Source organism: Psammomys obesus, unplaced genomic scaffold (genome assembly GCF_907164565.1).
Source record: "Psammomys obesus unplaced genomic scaffold, mPsaObe1.curated_primary_1811, whole genome shotgun sequence".
Lineage (NCBI taxonomy): Eukaryota > Metazoa > Chordata > Mammalia > Rodentia > Muridae > Psammomys > Psammomys obesus.
This window is the reverse complement of record NW_026594311.1, coordinates 162,959-182,147: the sequence shown is the minus strand read 5'-3', so window position 1 is coordinate 182,147 and position 19,189 is coordinate 162,959. Positions and strand designations below refer to the sequence as shown.

Sequence of the window (19,189 nt, the reverse complement as noted above, 5' to 3'; positions counted from 1 at the left end):
ACCACTAGGAGGTTGAAAAGTGGAAAAAAGAAAGGGTTTGGGCCACAGTTGCCTTTTCCAGCATTATGCCTAGCAATGCAGTTCTAACCAGTTTGTGGGAACTCCATTATTGCTCCTTCATGCAATATTGTTGATGAGATTCTTGCTGTCGCTAGTTTACAGATGCCCTGTCAGAGCACATTTGATGCTGTCCAATCCCATCTACCCTTCTGAAAGGAGCCTTTTGTCAAAGATCTTCAACCAAGATACTGGTGGTGAATTCTGTGTTCTGTGGTTGCCCAGGATGATACAACTCTACATTGGAGGGAGAAACAGCAGACATTTCCTGGCAAGGTAGGTGCTTCAGCTAAGATTGTCCTTCAACAGAGCCCTTGGCTGTGGCATTCAGAGTGGCCACTGCCTTTGTGAGAAACTGGACCTTTCTCTACTCCTTACTGGGTCTGAGTGGCTCCATCCATTCAAGAAGGACTTGATGATTAATCCTCATCACCTTGAAAGTATATTCTATATTCCCGTCCAGCTTGTACTATGGGTTGGGGGGTAGCTTATCTTCCTCTGATCCTTCTGGGGCTGTAACAGTTCCTAAGGTAATCTCATCAGACAGTGGGAGCTGTCTAATGAGAAAGCACAGATGATCATATCCGGGAAACAGATATAAAGAATACATGCCTGTGATCTCTTTGGGTAGGTTAAGTGAGACAATGTGTATCAAGTCCCTTAGAAATACAAGGTCCTTGTAAAATAAAGAGGCAGTTGTTATGCTAATGACCACACCAAGAACTGCCCTCTGTTCTTTTCTCCAAGAAACCAAGATGGGGTGTTCATGGCTTGGTTTCTGTTAAGCTATGTTTTCGTGGAAGTCAGTCAGGCTCTCTCCTCTGTTGTTTATGAACTTTGAGGCAGCTATCTCCACCCTATGGCACTCAGTCCAGTTTGGGTAGCTGCAGGCTGTTGGGTGTGACAAAGGGGTGGGAACTGGCAGGGTGCCTATATCCAGAGTATAAGGCAATCCAGGGTCAGCTGGAGGCAGTTTGGAGCTCAGGCCTTGTAAGTTTAGCCATGGCGCTCAGCCTCCTCTCCCCGAGCCTGTCCCGCTTGGGTGTGTGGGCTTCCATAGTCGTCCTGATCATAGGCGTCCTCAAGCTCCTCAAGCTGCTGTTTCGGAGGCAGAAGCTGGCCAAAGCTTTGGACAACTTTCCAGGGCCTCCCACCCACTGGCTCTTTGGTCATGCTCTTGAGGTATGTGAGGATGTGGGTGAACTATGCCTAATCCCATAGAGGCTGGGATGGGAGGCCACCAGTTTGGGCAGGGGGTGATACCTGGAACTATGACTTCTAGTCAGCTTTCTCACTCCTGCCTTTCAAGCTGGCTTCAGAAGCAGCACAACCCTTCAGAGTTGGAGCTTAAGAGTACCTGATGTGCTTTCCCATTATTCTGAGGCCCAAAGTGCAAGTCTGTGTGGAGGCTTGTTCTTCCTGAGGCCTCCCAGCATGTCTGAGAGGTTGGTGCCCCAAAGCTGGGAGGCACCTTCTGTCTCTTCTTTGTGTGGCTGAGGAATTATAGCATTTTCCCCAGGCTCAGATCCTGTTTGCTTCTCCTGTTAAGGCAGCACAGTAGGAGTTTCCCTTAGCACCCAGTGTCAGGAACTCCTGTCATGGGGCTTTAGACCTTTTGAACACAAGGCAGGGGTTTGGAATCAAGAGGGAGAAGAAGTTCCCCCCTCCCCCTTTCTCCAGTATCTGGAGACTCTAATATTTTAGTTGGAACTGGGAGCCTAAGAGGAACTCTTCCAGAGTGTTTTGAGGTGCAGGAAGGTTTGGGAGCCCAGGTGTGGATTCCAGTTATGAAGTCTGAGAAAAGGGTTATAATTCTCTCTACTTCTTTATTCCTCCCTCTGGGGAATTGTCTCTCTTTTGGAATTGACACTGGAAATGAACTTGGCCTCTAATCTCACTCTTGCCCCCTACAGATAACCTGTTGGGGGTAACCTGTAAATTTACCTGTACCACTGAACATCCAGGATTAAAAACCAAGCAAAACAGACAAAAAACAAAGATGGTTTGCTGAGAGAAAACAGACACTAGAGCCTTCCCTCCTGCCAGGAGGGTGGACATGCTTCCCCAGGGGTGTACTTCTGCTCCATTCTTTTCATCTTAGCAACTTTCATCTTCTCTCCTAGTCTGAGACTTCTAGAGATTGGAGATCTAGTTTGATTTATTACTGCACCCTTAAGGTATAGTGCAAAATCATACGGATCAGGTATGTCTTAATGAATGAACACACGAGGCTAGACTGTAGGGAGAGGTTTCTGAAGAAGATGGAGAATGGTGGAGAAGGGAGGTGAGGAATCAGGAGGACTTGGAAGGGTCTCTGCCAAGTATGGAAGGTCAAGGCCACATCCTAAAGGCTCATGAGAGGTGATGAAACCTGCCGTAGGTAATTCAGGTCACAATGGAGAGAGGGGGGATTGAGAGATTACAGGTTAAAGGAAAGAGACAGGAAACTTAGGATAGATTCGAGAGGGCTATCGGTCGTTACTGAAAAAGCCCCGAATTTATTTTCCAATTCCTTTTTAAAGACAACGCAAACACAGTTCACGTTAGTCCAAGGACAGGAGTCATGAAACAGTTAAGCTTGTTTTCAGAGACCACATTCGTGTATGACAGACATGGTCCAAGGTTTAACAGACAAGGAAAAGAAACTTGCCAAAACCTCCTGCTTGTTTCTGTCTCAAGGTAAAGGCTAAAGCATATTTTTCACTGAACAATCTAGAACAAAACAAGCTCGCCAGGCAGGCAGCTGTCCACAGCTTGAGACAGCACTCTGCTTCCCACCGAGAGGCACGTGGGAAGAGTTTTAATCCCTTTCTCTGTGCCCGGTTTATGCTTTCCTACTTTCTTCAGAACTGGGGAGAGCCCTCACTCAGTGGACTTCTATGGCATGTGTTCCTTACTCTCTAACTCCGTGCCAGAGCTGGATGCTCTCTTCTGCTCAGGTGATCCACCCGCCTTTGCTTGGAAGTAATCAGAGAGCTTGGAACACAGCCTAGCTTCAGCTTCTTGATGCCAGTACAACTACCTGGAGGGCATTGGCTTGGCACAGGGAAGGACATGCCAAGTTTGGAATGGTAGCTGATCTTGAGCACTATAAACATTTCCTGAGAAACCATCACAGGCACAACACCATTGCATTTCTCCAGGGCTTGGCAGCTCTGCTGTAGTTGGAGTCATACCTAGTCCTGAGAATGTGAAGGGCAGGGTGTGGATTTGTTTCCTTAGTGTGAGTAAAGATGGGGAAGTTGAGATACACAGGGTATAAGGTCTTCAGTTAAGGGCACATAATGGTTTAGGATTCAAGTCAAGGCTAGACATTTTAATCCACACAACACATGAACCAAAAAGCAAACAGAAAAAAACAAACAAAGAGCCAAGCAACAGAAAAGTGATCCTAACACATAGTGAAAGTGGACATGGGAGGGAAATGAAGAGAGTTGGTGGGGGAAGGGCCTGTGAGGTGTGGAAGTGCCTACCAGGATTAGTTTCCCCCTTCTTGGCTATGGAGACCCTGGTGGCATCTACTTCTCATCCCATTCAGATCTCTCAGAATGAGTCCCTTTAAGGCAGGAAATATCCAGTTTCCCCAGGGGCCTCTGAGGAGCACAAGAAATACTTTGTATATAATAGATATTCTCTGTGGCCTTAAGTTTGAGGGGTTAGGCAGGAGCTGACTTACCTAACTCGTGTGTGTGTGTGTGTGTGTGTGTGTGTGTGTGTGTGTGTGTGTGTGTGTAGATGTGCACATATGAGTACAGATGCTGGCAGAGTCCAGAAGAGGGTGTCAGATTCCCAGAAGCTAGATTGCAGGAGATTATGGGCAGACCCCTGTGGGTGCTGGGGCCCGTGTCTTTCACAAGAGCAGTATATAGCTTTTAACTGCTGAGCCGTTTCTCTGGCCCCTTCTATCTTGGTTTTTGAGACAAGGTCTTTTACTAATCCTGGAGCTCTCCATCTTGGCAAGACTGGTAGGCCTCTCCCTTGATCTTTCTATTTCACCTTGGGGTTACAGATGCTAGTCACTACCTCTGCCTTTTAAGTAGGGTGCTAGGGTTTAAACTTGGGTCTGCATGCCTGGGAAGCAAAGCAAGTACTTCGTACTGAACCGTCTCCCCAAGCAGATTAATTTTGTTCTCAAGCAGTCCCCAAGAGAGCTGTGGCTGTAGCAGACTGATGAAGCAGGCAGCTTGTCCCTTGAACACTGGCCAACTGATTTTTGGTCCATTAGGGAATGGCCTGAGCAGATTTGTTAACAGGAAGGAAGCTCAGTCATGATCCCTGGCCTGCTCTGTCATGTGAGATAGTTCTGTTGGCCTTTGAATGCACTGTTCTAACCTATGAAGAGGTCATAGTTCACCTAAGCTTTCTTAACGTCCCTTCCTGATCAGAATCTCGGAGTTTAATTTACTCAGACTCTTGGAGAGCAAGACCTTCCTATTGTCCGCTTCTGCTGGGGTCAACACTGGTGCAAATGAATGGATGAGGCAGGTTGCTTGGGAGCCGAGGGCAGATGATTTTTATCTCCATGTCCTGTTTTTCTCCTGCTTCCTTCCTTTGTGAGAAAACAAGCTGTCCAAGACCTGATAACAAGTGTCCCAGCTTAGGGCATCTGAGGATAAATCTGAGGCATTTGTTGTGTAACTCAGAGAAGTTTGCCAGCAGCCACATGGCCTATAGAAGAACAATGTCTCAGCAGCCATTTTGAGGGATTGCAGCTGCAAAAGTCGGTCCAGATGCTGAGAGCTGTCCTCATTCTTACTGGGCTCCTGGGGACAATTAGGGACCATAGAAGAAGGCTGTCTCTAAGGAGGTCATGACAGTCTCTGACTGAGGCCAAGGCTCATGTTTGTTAGATGAGGGTCAGAGTCACCTTGCAACATTTGCTTAAGCAGAAAATCATAGTTATTTAGATATAACATGTCAATTATTTTTTACTTAAACCTTAATTATTTGGTTAATACGTTTGGGCATGGTGAGAGTCATGGAAATTCCAAATTTGTTGGCAAGACATGAATGACTATTGGGAAGGTAGAGGTTTGAGAATTCTCTAAGTAGATCAAAGCAGAATGAGGACAAGATGGTGTTACCTTATTCACTTTAAGAACAGACAGAAAAGAAGAAAGATGCAGCAGAAGGGAGAAGTTCAGGGATACCAGCTAGAAAGGAGGTAGGGGAACCATGAATATTATTTTTACCTATAGATAAAGATGATTGTTATCATTTCCATTCCTTGATAATGCACGCATGAGGCAACCCTTTGGGTTGAATTCAGTATTCAAAAAGATGATTCTGCAGGGAGATTACACCAAACTCTACAGAGGATTGGGAGCCAGAACTGCAGAGAGGGCATAGCTGGTGGTTGGAAATGAAAGTAGGATAATATTCGGTCTTTGAGGGCAGTGGTTTAGGTGTGACAAGAATTCCTGGACTTAGAGCATCAACTCTGGGACTGGATAGGGTATTTAGAAATGCACAGGAGAGGGAATACAGGAGGATGGAAGGAGGTTCCAGGATCTGCCTGGGCAGCATCCTTCCTTCTCTGCCAGAAATCTGGAGTCTGCTGGGGACACTGGGTTCCTGAGTGATCCTTGTCTTCTGTTATCATTTCAGATCCAGAAGTTAGGAAGCCTGGACAAGGTGGTATCCTGGTCCCAACAGTTCCCTTATGCCCACCCACTCTGGCTTGGACAATTCATTGGTTTCCTGAACATCTATGAGCCTGACTATGCCAAAGCTGTATACAGCCGTGGGGGTGAGGTGCTTTGGAGAGAGGGTGGGGTTTCCTGAGAATAACAGGCCCAGGGACCAAGTTGAGGGAGGTCATGGCCTGTGTCTAAAGTCTGGGAAAAGAATGACCATGTCCCTACCACATTCATCACTATGCCTCATTTGGGATTATCCTATTTCTTCTTGACTGATGTCCCTTTGTCCTGCAGACCCAAAGGCCCCAGATGTGTATGACTTCTTCCTCCAGTGGATCGGTAAGTGGGCATCTATCTTTCTGTGCCTTCCCTTCCCTCCCTTGTGGTAAATGACCTGCCACACTCAACTCCATCCCTCCAGTGGACTGCCTGGCTGCTGAGTTCCTGTCCTGAGCTTAGTGTCTCTGTGGGGAGGCAAGGGGACAAAAAGAGAACTCCTGCCTGTCAGGATGTAGGCGTTAGACACCTTCCCTGGCTGGACATTCATCTTCCCTCCCTTCCAAGCTGAGGCAAGGTGATGGGTACTCGAAGAGTGGCTTCCTAGAGGAGGCAACCCTAGAGTTGATCCTATAGGATAGTAAATGGTGGTGCTTTCCAGAAGAAGGGTCTCAGAAAAAGCTTAATAGTTGTAGGGCCATGGAGGCTGCAAGCTGTCTGAATGGCTGGGAGGCAGACTTTGATTAGTAGATGAGGATGGGCAGGGAAGATGGGCCAACTTTGGCTGTCAGTATGTAGACTAATGTTGAAAACAGTGTGAGTTGTTGAGTCATCTTCTTGTAACTAACTAACTAATTAACTAATGAACTAATTTTTGAGACAGAGTCTCACTATGTTGCCTTAGTTGGCCTAGAACTCTCTATGTAGAACAGACTGGCTTTGAACTCAAAGCGAGGGATCCACCTGCCTCTGACTCCTGAGTGAGTGCTGAGATGAATGGTGCATACGCACCGCACCTGGGCTTATTCTTATTTTTACTTTTTTTTTTATCTGTATGTGTGTTTGTGTGGATGTATGCCATTTGCACAGGGGCCTGTGGAGCCAGTAGAGAGCGTTGGATCTTCTAGAACTGGACTTACATGTGTGTGCTGGTGACTGAACCCAGGTCTTCTGTAAGAGCACTAAGGGCTCTTGACCCATCACTCTAGACTCCACTTGAGTCTTCTTGATCCAAGGCCATATCTGTCTCCAAAGTTCCTTTAAAAAAAACAAAAAAACAAAAACAAGAACAAAACCTTGGTAGCTTCCTGGGGGCTAAGAAAGAGGTTGTTGGTAGGATGGTAACAGCCCTGGCAGCCCGGAGTGGGGACCAGAGTTTATGCTGGGTCTAGTAGTGCACACTCCCACAGTGTTCCAGCCTTGGAAGTCTCAGAGGTTGTGTGTAGTTGATTCCAGCTCTCCTGAGTAGAGCAGGATTGCCTGGACTTCACAGCCTCCATCTCCTCTCTCTTCTCAGGGAAAGGATTGCTGGTTCTGGATGGGCCCAAATGGTTCCAGCACCGCAAGCTGCTCACACCTGGCTTCCATTATGATGTGCTGAAGCCTTATGTGGCCACATTTGCCGAGTCCACAAATGTCATGCTGGTGAGTTCCCTCTCTGTAACAGGGCCCTGGAATTGTGGGCTGTTGGACCAGCTCTGTACCCATCCCCATTTATCCTGGGTGAAGGCAAATGGTACTCTCCTGTGGAGACGGTCCTTGAGTCCCCATCCTCGTTATGCCTGCAACAATGGCGCCAAAGGCCTGCTTTGCCTTCCCCTCCCTGCTGCATGCTACTGAGGCCCCAAGCACTGACGTAGCTTAGGCTCTTGTCTCTGTAGGAGACCTAGCTCTTTCTTGTTACAGCAGTTGGTTCTGAGAAGCCATATAAGACCCCTACTGGAGCAGGGTTTGAAGGCTGCCCATGTTTCAAAGCATCAAGAATTTAGATCTTTCCAATCTGGTAGGTTACAGGTTTTTAAAGTATGTCCTCATGATTTTTCTCGATTTCCCTGGTGTCTGCTGATATTTGGCCCCCCTTCACCTCTAATTTTGTTAATTTAGATATTCTCTCTGCCGCTAGTTATTTTAGATAAGACAACATTTTCCAACCTGGGGGCCACCACCCCTTTGGGGGGTCAAACAACCCTTTCACAAGTGTCATGTATCAGACATCCTGCATATCAGTTATTTACATTACAATTCATAACAGTAGAAAAATTACAGTTAAAAAAGAAAAATCAGAGTTATTATGAAGTAGCAGTGAAATAAGTTTTTGGCTGGGGGGGGCGTCACCAAAGCATAAGGGTATTTTAAAAAATTACTTTAATTTTTAAAAATTTATTTACTTTTATTTTATGTGCATTGGTGTTTTGCCTCCATGTGTCTGTGTGAGGGTGTCAGATCCCTGGAACTAAGTTACAGACAGTTGTGAACTGCCACGTGGGTGCTGGGAATTGAACCCAGGTCCTCCGGAAAAGCAGGCAGTGCTTTTAACCTCTGAGCCATCTTTCTAGCCCCATTAACTTTATTTTTTATTGATTACAGTTTATTCACTTTGTATCCCATCTGTAGCACCCTCCCTCATTCCCTCCCAATCTCACCCCTCCTCCCTCTTCTCCCATGCCCCTCTTCCAGTCCACTGATAGGGGAGGTTCTCCTCCCCTTCCATCTGATACTAGCCTATCAGTTCTCATCAGACTGGCTGCATTGTCTTCCTCTGTGGCCTGGTAAGGCTGTTCCCCCCTCAGAGAGAGGTGATCCAAGAACCAACCACTGAGTTCATGTCAGAGACAGTCCCTGTTCTCATTACTAGCGAACCCATTTGGACACTGAACTGCCATGGGCTACATCTGTGCAGGGGTTCTAGGTTATCTCCATGCATGGTCCTTGGTTGAAGTATCAGTCTTAGAAAATACCCCTGGGCTCAGATTTCTTGGTTCTGTTGCTCTCCTTGTGGAGTTCCTGTCCCTTCCTGGTCTTACTATTTTTCCCTTCTTTCCTAAGATTCCCTGCACTCTGCCCAAAGTTTGGCTATGAGTCTCAGCCTCTGCTTTGATACCTTGTTGGGTAGAGTCTTTCAGAGGCCCTTTGTGGTAGGCTCCTGTCCTATTCCCTGTTTTCTCCCTCTTATGATGTCTGTCCCATTTGCCTTTCTGAGTAAGGGTTGATCATCTTAACAAGGGTCCTCCTTCTTGCTTAGCTTCTTTAGGTGTACAGATTTTAGTATGTTTATCCTATATTATATGTCTAAAACATAAGGGTATGAAAGGGTCCAAGCATCAGGAAGGTGGAGAACCACTGCTGTGAGTGCTTGTTGACCTTACTGATTTTCTCAAATAGCCAACTCTGTTTTCATTGATTCTATTTTTTGTTTGTTTGTATTTTGCTGATTTCAACCATGAGTTTGATTATTTCTTGCCTTCTACTGCTTCTGGGTGTGATTTCTTCATTTTGTCCTAGAACTTTCACGTGTGCTGTTAAGTTACTAGTATGACATCTCTCCAGTTTTTTAATGTAGGTACTTAGCGCTGTGAACTTGCCTCTTAGTACTGCCTTTATTGTGTCCTGTAAGTTCGGCTATGTCCTGTATTCATTTGCCTTCTAGTCTAGATTTCCCCATTCAATTCTAAAATTCATTCAGTTCAAGTATTTAATTTCTGTCTTTTTACATTTTTTTTTCATTCGATAGTTTGCAGAGAAGTTTCGACAAGTTTGTAAGCTTCCTGCTGCTGTAGCTATCCAGCTTTTGTCTGTGCTGGTCAGATAGGGTGCAGGGTGTTATTTCAATTTTCCTGTATCTGTTGAGACTTGCTTTGTATCCAGGTAGTGGTCAGCTTCGGAGAATGTGCTAAAGTCTGTTTTGTCAGATATTAAAGTGGCTACAGCAGCTTGCTTCTTGGGACTATTTGCTTGGAATATCTTTTCCATCCTTTTATCTTGAAGTGAATGTGTGATCCTTGGCTGCACCAGAAGGATGGATCCTGTTTTCAAATCCATTCTGCTAGTTTGTGTCTTCTCATTGGGAAATTGAGTCCCCGGATGTGGGGAAATGTGGATGAGCAGTGTTTGTTGATTCCTGTTATTTTATTGTTATTTTGGTGATGGTGGTGGTAGGATGTGTGTGTGTATGTTTCATCTTTTTAGTTTGGTGATCTGGGATTATTTGTTCCTTGGATTTTTCTGGGTGTAATTAACTTCCTTAGTCCGAAATTTCCCTTCTGTGGGGTATTGCTTATAATTGATTTTTATCATGGAATATCTTATTTTCTCTATTTAGTGTGATTAAAAGTTTCACTAAGTATAGTAGTTTGGGCTGGCATCTGTGGTTTCTTAGGGTTTGCAAAACATTTATTCAGGCCCTGTTGGCTTTTAGAGTCTTCACTGAGAAGTTTGGTGTTATAATAGTAGGTCTGCCTTTATATATTATTTCATCTTTTCCACTTGCAGCTGTAATATTCTTTCTTTTTTCTGTACATTTAGTATTTTGATTATGTGCTAAGGGGAACTTTTTTCCTGGTCAGTATGTTTGGTTTCTCTATGCTTTTTGTACCTTTATAGGCATCTCCTTCTTAAGGTTAGGGTCATTTTTCTCTACAATTTTGTTGAAAATATTTTCTGTGCCCTTGACCTGGGTTTCTTCTCCTTCCTTTATTCCTATTATTCTTAGATTTGTTCTTTTCATTTTGTCCCGGATTTCCTGGATGTTTTGTGCCAGGAGATCTAACATTTTCTTTGTCTGAGGTATCCATTTCTTCTATCATGTCTCAAATAACTGAGACGTCTTCTTTCATTTCTTGTACTCTGTTGGTGAGCCTTGCTTCTGAGATTCCTGTTAGAATTCCTAAAATTTTCATTTCCCAATTTCCAATAGTTTGGGTTTCCTTTATTCATTTTATTTCTACTTTTAGTACTAGAAAAGTTCTGTTCATTTTCATCAATTGTGCTTTCATAAATGTCTTTAATGGTTTTATTCATTTTCTCTTTAAGGACCCTTTATCATGTTCAGAAAGACTTTGACTTGTGTTTCAGCTACATTATAATTCTCAGAGTCTACTGTGGTAGGGTTGCTGGGCTCTAGTGGAGACATGTTGTTCTGGCTGTTATTGATTGTGTTTTTATGCTAGCTTCTATGCATCTGGGTTTGGGAAGATTGTAATTCTAGGTGATGATACTTGGTCTTGTCTTTGATGCATGGTTCTTTGGTTCTTGGTTTCTGTTGCCCTTTCTGTTTTTTTAGGAGTGTATGGTAGCTCTGTGTTGCCTAGTAGGGAATTCTTGATCTTAATAGGTGTTGCCATGGGAGGCGGGTTCCTGGTAAAATGTGTTTCTAGGTATTGGGAGCTGACACTTAGAAATGAAGATGGGCTAAGAAAGGTGAGGGGTCCACAGACGGGAGGATTAGATTTGGAGGAGAGGGAGAAGAGAGAAAAATCTGTAGTTAGCCTACCTGCTTCTCTGGACAGGCAGCCCAACTTGTTCCCACATTAACTCCTCTCTCTTTCTGGATTCCAGGACAAGTGGGAGAAAAAAGCTAGTGAAAATAAGAGCTTTGACATCTTCTGTGATGTGGGCCACATGGCGTTGGACACCCTCATGAAGTGTACCTTCGGCAAAGGAGACAGTGGCCCAGGGCACAGGTCAGGAGCACCTCAGGCTCTCAGATAAGGAATCTGGAAAGGCTCCTTATCTCTGCTTGGAGAGGAGATAAGTCCTGTCCTGATTTATCCAGACCCTACTCATGGTGGGAAACATTTTTGTTAGTGAGGAGGCTTAAGGGAGTAAGAAGAGGAGCAGGAAATGTTATTGGTAGGATTCCTAAAAGAAAGATGCTCAGGCCTCTACCCTTCCCTCCACCTTCTTCTGTATAGCGACAACAGCTACTACCTGGCAGTCAGTGACCTCACACTGCTGATGCAGCAGCGCATTGAATCCTTCCAGTACCATAATGACTTCATTTACTGGTGCACTCCACATGGCCGCCGCTTCCTGCGGGCCTGCCAGATAGCCCATGACCATACAGGTGGGCCTTTCCCTCAAGCTTCCCTGCCTCCACACCAAGTAGGAAGCCCTGGTTCTTCCTTTGGGATCCTCTGCCCCCTTCCTGATGGAGGGCCAGAGTAGGCAGTGGTGCCTATGCTCTTGGTCCAGATCAGGTCATCAGGCAGCGCAAGGCAGCCCTACAGGATGAGAAGGAGCAGAAAAAGATCCACCAGCGGAAGCATCTGGACTTCCTGGACATTCTCCTGGGTGCTCGGGTAAGTGGATGTAGTCCATTTGACAGCTGGTCCCAGGAAGGTCTTTAGACTGTCCTCCTAAGGCAGGCTCCTTGCCCAGCAAGTATTACCTACTGCTTGCCATGGCATATAACAACAAAAGTAAAATGTGGATCATGTATGTAGTGGGACTGTGACATTAGGGAACTGACAGCCCGGGCACAGCTTGAAGACATTTCTAGACTTCCAAGATCTCTTGGCATTGAATTCTCTTCACTTCCTTCCTTTTCTTCCTTTCTCCCTCCTTCCCTCCTTCTCTTTCTTTCCCCCCTCCCTCCCGCTCTCCTTCTCTTCCTCTTCCTCTCTCTCCCTCTCCCTATCCTTCCATTCCTCCATCACTTCCTTCCTTGATTCCACAAACCTCAGTGCCTGTTTTGAGTCAGTTCCTTTTCTAGGCTGTGGAGATGAGAAAGAGCTGTTACTGCCATCCATCGCAAACAGTATAGTGGCCAGGTTTGCAGGGGCAATAAGTAGACCCTGACAAAGAGTTTTCCCCTGGCAGCTGGAGACAGTGTCACCAATGGGCATTACTGGGATTGAGTAGAGTCACAAGTTAGGTGTTCAGAGGGCTCAGGGAGGGTTTCACAAATGGGAAGTATCTAGGCTGGGATTGGAAGGAACAGGGGAGTTTGGAGTCATATACCAAGTATACCAAGAAGCTTTCTTCTTCTTTTTTAAAATTTTATTTTTATATTAATTACAGTTTATTCATCTTGTATTCCAGCTGTAGCCCCCTCTTTCATTCCCTCCCAATCCCACCCTCCCTCCCTCTTCTCCCAAGCCCCTCTCCAAGTCCACTGATAGGGGAGGTCCTCCTCCCCTTCCATCTGACCGTAGCTTATCAGGTCTCATCAGGACTGGCTGCATTGTCCTCCTCTGTGGCCTGGCAAGGCTGCTCCCCCTTAAGGGGGAGGTGGTTAAAGAGCCAGCCACTGAGTTCATGTCAGAGACAGCCCCTGTTCCCATTACTAGGGAACTCACTTGGATACTGAGCTGCCATTGGCTACATCTGTGAAGGGGTTCTAAGTTATCTCCATGAATGATCCTTGGTTGGAGTATCAGTCTCTGAAAAGACCCCTGTACCCAGATATTTTGGTTCTGTTGCGCTCCTTGTGGAGCTCCTGTCCTCTCCAGGTCTTATTATTTTCTCCTTCTTTCTAAGATTTCCTGCACTCTGCCCAAAGTTTGGCTTATGAGTCTCAGCATCTGCTTTGATACACTGCTGGTTAGAGTCTTTCAGAGGCCCTCTGTGGTAGACTCCTGTCCTGTTTCCTGTTTTCTCCTTCTTCAATATCCACCCTGTTTGTCTTTCTGAGTGAGGATTGATCGTCTTACCCAGGGTCCTCCTACCAAGAAGCTTTCTTATGCCTCCTCAGATTTGCACCTGGCAGCATCTGTTGGGCATTCTTCTTATCCCTCACTCAAAGCTTTGAGCTGTTTCATTGTGCCTTCTCTCAGGATGAAAGTGGGATCAAGCTGTCAGACGCAGACCTCCGGGCTGAAGTGGACACGTTCATGTTTGAAGGTCACGACACTACCACTAGTGGTATCTCTTGGTTTCTCTACTGCATGGCCCTTTACCCTGAACACCAGCAGCGATGCAGGGAGGAGGTTCGAGAGATCCTAGGAGACCAGGACTCCTTCCAGTGGTGAGTGAACCTGAGAGTGAGTTTGGCCCATCTTGCTAAGCCCAGGGGGTGGGGTGGGGAGTTGTACCCACCCTGCTGATGCCTGCCAAGGACAATACACAGCTCTTCCGGAAATGAGGTGAGGTTGGCAGCAGCTGTTCCCCTTTTCTGTTGTTGTTTAGTCTTCTTGCTTATTTAATAAAATAGTAAAAAATAAAATGAAAAGTCATGACTGTGTGGAGAGTGACTTGGAGTCTGGGGCTGTCTTTCATGGCTGAACCTTGCATTTGGGTCTGAGCTTCCTGGTGGCCAAAGGAGTAGTGATGTGAGTTTATCAGTATTAATCCATGGACATTGGTTGTTTCCTTCAGCTAGCAAGTATCAGGCTACCATTTTTTTTTCATTCCGGGCCCACAAGGAGAGCCAAGCAGAAACTAGAAAAGTGTCGCTTGTGCAACTTCTGTAAGGCCCTGAATGACACGAAAGGGGCCTTGTCTTTGAGGGTGGGGTGCACATATATCTCCAGGATCCTGTGCCTTCTCCTTCCAGATTTCTAGGTCTGCATGGTCACCCGGTGTTACATTATGCTTAGATTATTTGGAGCCCTTGTGACTCCTCTGAAGTGAAAATGATATCCTGGTAAAGTTGGGAATGGGCTTACCTTCTCCTGGGACCGCACTGCTCCCAGTTCCCAAGCGTCCTGTGTTGCCGGCAGGGATGATCTGGCCAAGATGACCTACCTGACCATGTGTATCAAGGAGTGCTTCCGCCTCTACCCTCCCGTGCCCCAAGTGTACCGCCTGCTCAACAAGCCGGTCACCTTTGTGGATGGCCGCTCTCTACCTGCAGGTGGGTTGGGGGAACAGTGCTATCAGACAATCTTTCCATCATGCAGAGAGAGCTCAGGCTTTGTGTGCAGAGCCCCGGGCCCAAGTGCCAGCCTTACAGCATATGAGTAAACTTGCCTTTGTCCCCAAACCTCCACTCCCTCTTCTGTAAAGTAAGACTGAGGGTGTAAAGAATATAAAGGTCATTTTTCTTGTAAGTTTCAAGGTGGTTATATGGATTCATCTTTCTGTGGCTTGAAATAGGAAGAACTATTTTTTAAAATTATTTTTATTATTTTATTTTTAAAATTATTTTTATCTTCCAAAAGAATCCAACATGAGTTATTCTTTTGAGGCAGTGATTGGGAAGGTTGGGTTTTCTTTTGAGTTCTATTGACCACTAGTGCACTAGGACCCAGGCATGGCCAATCAGTGGGTATAGTTGCTGCATTGTTCCCAGGGAAAGAGGGAAAGGGTTCTTGTAAAATGAAATGTTTCTCTCTTTTAATTTTTTCTGTTATAACTATATCAAATCATTCTACTATGGTACTATTTAACAGTCAAATTATAATGATACGCATAAAATAAAAACAAATGAAAGCTGGTATCTCTTATCAATTGTGCAATAGCTTCCTGGGAGTTAGTTAATTGAAAGCCAACAGGTAGTTCCTATGTGTTCTCTTTGTGCTAGGGTGGGTTCGCTGCTCTTTGTTTTCATTCCACAGGTGTCTGGGTTAGACACTATTCTCAGTACTGAGTTAATGGAACTGTGGATGGTGATTATTAAAAAGAATGAATATGACCAGAAGCTCAGTGTCACCGGCAGGGCACAGGCTGAAGCTAGTGTCCTAGACAGGGGAACATTAGGAGATTCAGGCCTGGCTACCTCACGATCGCTTGTCACCAAACCTCTTTTCTGCTTACAGGAAGCCTGGTCTCTCTACACATCTATGCCCTCCATAGGAACAGTGCTGTGTGGCCTGAACCAGAGGTACTGTATCTCTGGGCCTGGAGGTCAGACAGGGTGTGGGCCATGGGGTTACCCTCTGCCAGGGTTTGGTGAGTATTTAAGAAAATCCCGTCTCCTTAGGTCTTTGATCCACTGCGCTTTTCTCCTGAGAACGTGACAGGACGTCACCCCTTTGCCTTCATGCCCTTTTCTGCAGGGCCCAGGTAGGGAGATGGACATTCTCAGGTCCTCAAGACTGGGAATGAAAAGTGAAGGCCATTATTGGGGAGGCATCATTAGGGAGTGCTTTGTGACAAGGGGATCTTTTTTCTATTTTTTTTCCTGTTCCTGGGAAATGGGTGGGGTAGGTGTTTGCATTCTGTGAGAGACTAAAAGCAGAACTCCCAAATGAAGCTATCCAGTGGGGCCCTTTACACGCTCCTAAAATTTGATTTTTAAGCTCAAGTCAACAAATCGATTGGCCATTATGTGTCTGAAATAGTTATTGTTTTTTATTTTTATTTTTACTTTTTGTGAGCCTCTAAGAAACTGGACTCTGTCACTCTGGACAGTCAAGAGCTTAATGCCTCTTTGTGCTGCTTGCTGTAGGAATTGTATTGGACAGCAGTTTGCCATGAATGAGATGAAGGTGGTCACAGCCCTTTGTTTGCTGCGCTTTGAATTCTCTCTGGATCCCTCAAAGGTGCCCATCAAGCTCCCCCAGCTAATCCTGCGCTCCCAAAATGGCATCCACCTCCACCTGAAGCCACTGGGATCTGGGTCCAGAAAGTAGGTCTTCAGAGAACAAGGCCTGGACAGCACAGCCTGTGGCTTTTCCTAGGACATTGCCCTCCTAGACTGAATGTGAGTCTTCATGGATACCTGCCTTTTGGAGGCTTATGGATGTGAGAGCATTGGCACCGACAGTCTCCTGGAAGACATTCCCTTGTAACCATGTGTGTCTAATGATTCAGTGCCTGGACTGTAGAACTCATTCCTTTAATCCACAAACATTTGCTGACATCTGGATGTCTTGAGAAATTTCATTTATTTCTCATAATTGTATGTCTTTCTAAAACAAACAACAAACAAAACCCAGCACTTGGGAGGGAGAAGTAGGCAGAGTTCTGTGAGTTTGAGGCCAGCATGGTCACTCTTGAGGGCAAAGTGAGTTCCAGGACACAGTGAAACCCTGTCCCAAAAAATCAAAACCAAATAAAACCAAACCAACCAACCAAATAAAGAACCCAAACCAAATAAAAAATCAGAAACATACATTTCAGCCCTTAGTGAAGACAATGGAAATGTTGCCTTGAGATTTGTCAAGGAGGGATGGCTTGGGTAGGTGGCCCTTCAGTGACATGGTTTTTTGTTTGTTTGTTTTTAACCATCTCTGTGTGTATTTAGAACCTAATGGACATAAAGAAAAATTGCTTAAACTAAATTTGTACAAAATAAACGCTAATTTTTAAAGCAAACTCTCATCACCAAAGTCAAAGAATATGAAATATGTTTTTACTGGTGTGATTTCTTTCTTGGGATGTATTTCTGGGCGTTCATGGATTTCTAGGGAAGGTGGTACAGTAGCATTAAAAGGGGACTTTCTGGGAGGAAGGAAACTCCTTTCCATAAGGGAGGCATGAAGGTGCAAAGGACTTTTTGGGTGGAGTTCAGGGGTGGGGCCTACATGACCCCTTAGAGTTCTTTCCCTCGTAGTCAACGCAGCAGCTGCTTGATGGCTCTGGGCACCTATATTTATTTCTAGGACTCAAGGTCTAAGTTCACTAGGAGTTCAAATCCAGAGATTAGCCCCATATGGACGAAAGGGCACTAGAAGCTAGGGTCAGAGGCAGGAGCCAGGAATTCAGAGATGTGGTGAAGTCTCAAGGGCAGTGATTCTCAGCCTGTGGGTCATGACCCCTTTGGGGAATAAACAACCCATTTACAGGGGCTACCTAAGAAAATCAGAAAACACGGATTATTTACATCATGATCCACAATGGTAGTCAGCTTACAGTTATGAAGTAGTAATGAAAATAAATTTGTGGTTGTGGGGGGGGTCACCATAACATGAGGAACTGTATTAGAAGATCGAGGGATTAGGAAGGTTGAGAACCACTGCTTTAGGGCATCCAGGGAAATTTGCCACCCGCATACCTCCCCTACCACCAATTCTTTCCTGCTTAGAAGAAGGCCACATCTTGGAAGATGTGCCTCAGGACACTTGCTGACCCCTATAAAGCCCTGTCAAGACCTAGACCTCTTTGTAAACTAGCAGCTGGGATGCAGAGGTCCCATTGTAGTTGTGCTTGTTTGCTGCGAGCTTTGACACACACAGATAAACTGATCTCTGAACAAATGTAGTAAGGTTTCAAGTTATCATGCGGGTCTAAACTGTCATTCTAGATCTTCTGCAGGTGCCGATTCCCCAGTCATAAGCACTGTGCATCTCTAGGTGGCATCTGAGTCTAAACTATCATTTCAGATCTTTAGCACCCTGGCACTCGTGGCATGAACAAAGTAGAGTTACCCTTCTCTGATAGGAGGAAGGTGTGACTACATTTTAATATTAAGGAAGGAACCTGAGGGACACTAGTCTAGAAGGAGCTTGAGCTGAGGCTTTCCTGACTCTGATGTCTTTTTATCAAGACACTATCATTAATATCAGCTCTTCTTTGAATGTTTGTATCAGTGGAAATAAATTCAAGGACTCTGAACTGGTGTGTGTGTGTGTGTGTGTGTGTGTGTGTGTGTACTGGAACCTCCTGGGGGAGGGAGAGTGGACATTGGAAGTTGTGGCTATCACAGATGACCACTGCTTCAGCTTTATGACTCTTCGAACACCCCCGGAGGCTCCGTCGAGGTTGGGTATGCATGTGCACATGTGCGGGTGGGATGTGCTGTGGGTGTGGAGAGTGCTTACATGAGTGTCTCTTTGTATCCTGGAGGGGGAATGTCCGTGACGGCGAACTGAGCCAAGGTCTTGCTCATTGCTTCCAGGCAGTAGAATCACTTTCTGGTTATAGAGTCACTCCACCTGGAATCCTGGGGTGAGAACACTTGTCCTCGGCTGGCTCTTATTTCCGAGGGTTCTCTCAGCATGCCTATCATGAGACTATGTATTCCTTGAACATTCTGTGCATGACAACTTGGGCTCTGTTCCTGCCCTGGCTATCCCCTTGGTCAGGTACAGAGTATCCACTCTGTCCACTTCGGCTGTTCCTCAGAACAAGCCTTTGCTAGCCGAGCACACTGGTAGGTAGAAGACTAGGAAGGCTTCTTGGTTGTAGTCATTGAATCCATGAGAAGCCCACCCCAGGAAGCCCCAGGAAGCAGAATATGGCATACCAGGAAAGGCAGAGGATGCATGATGGATCCTGATCCAGGCAGGAGCAGTTTTTTTTTTTTATTTGTTTTGGTTTTCCAATATTTATTTACACATATGCCAAGAATGGAGGTCCATGGATTGGTTGTTTGTTATATAAAGACTAAATTTTATTTTACAAATCAGCTATTCACTCTTTACATTTAGAAGTTAAACTACATATTATGCAGTGGTATAAACTATTGTGTTTGGAAAGCTTTGAAAGTCAAGAGGCTAGAAAATCTAAGACTAGTCCTTAGACATGCTAAGTTCCCTATTTGCAAATTGGAAATTCTCCTAAGCTACAATAAATTACAAGAATACATTGATCCAACAAAAATGTCACACTGATTGTGGTATGTTTGTGTGAGCAGGATCTTTTAAAGTTAATGTTTAATATAGTTATCTATTACT

At 45.3% G+C, this 19,189-nt stretch overlaps 1 protein-coding gene across 1 annotated transcript; it reads left to right on the top strand.

Moving 5' to 3' along the window:
* The first annotated feature begins 1,016 nt into the window (after positions 1-1,016).
* On the top strand, positions 1,017-16,919 carry LOC129685127 (cytochrome P450 4B1). The gene is made up of 12 exons (XM_055618522.1): positions 1,017-1,239; positions 5,665-5,806; positions 5,991-6,035; positions 7,210-7,337; positions 11,247-11,371; positions 11,603-11,754; positions 11,883-11,989; positions 13,466-13,656; positions 14,351-14,484; positions 15,389-15,453; positions 15,553-15,635; positions 16,021-16,919. The coding sequence occupies exons 1-12, from the start codon at positions 1,060-1,062 to the stop codon at positions 16,202-16,204; spliced, it is 1,536 nt and encodes a 511-aa protein (XP_055474497.1). The 5' UTR covers positions 1,017-1,059; the 3' UTR covers positions 16,205-16,919.
* Positions 16,920-19,189: the final 2,270 nt, after the last annotated feature.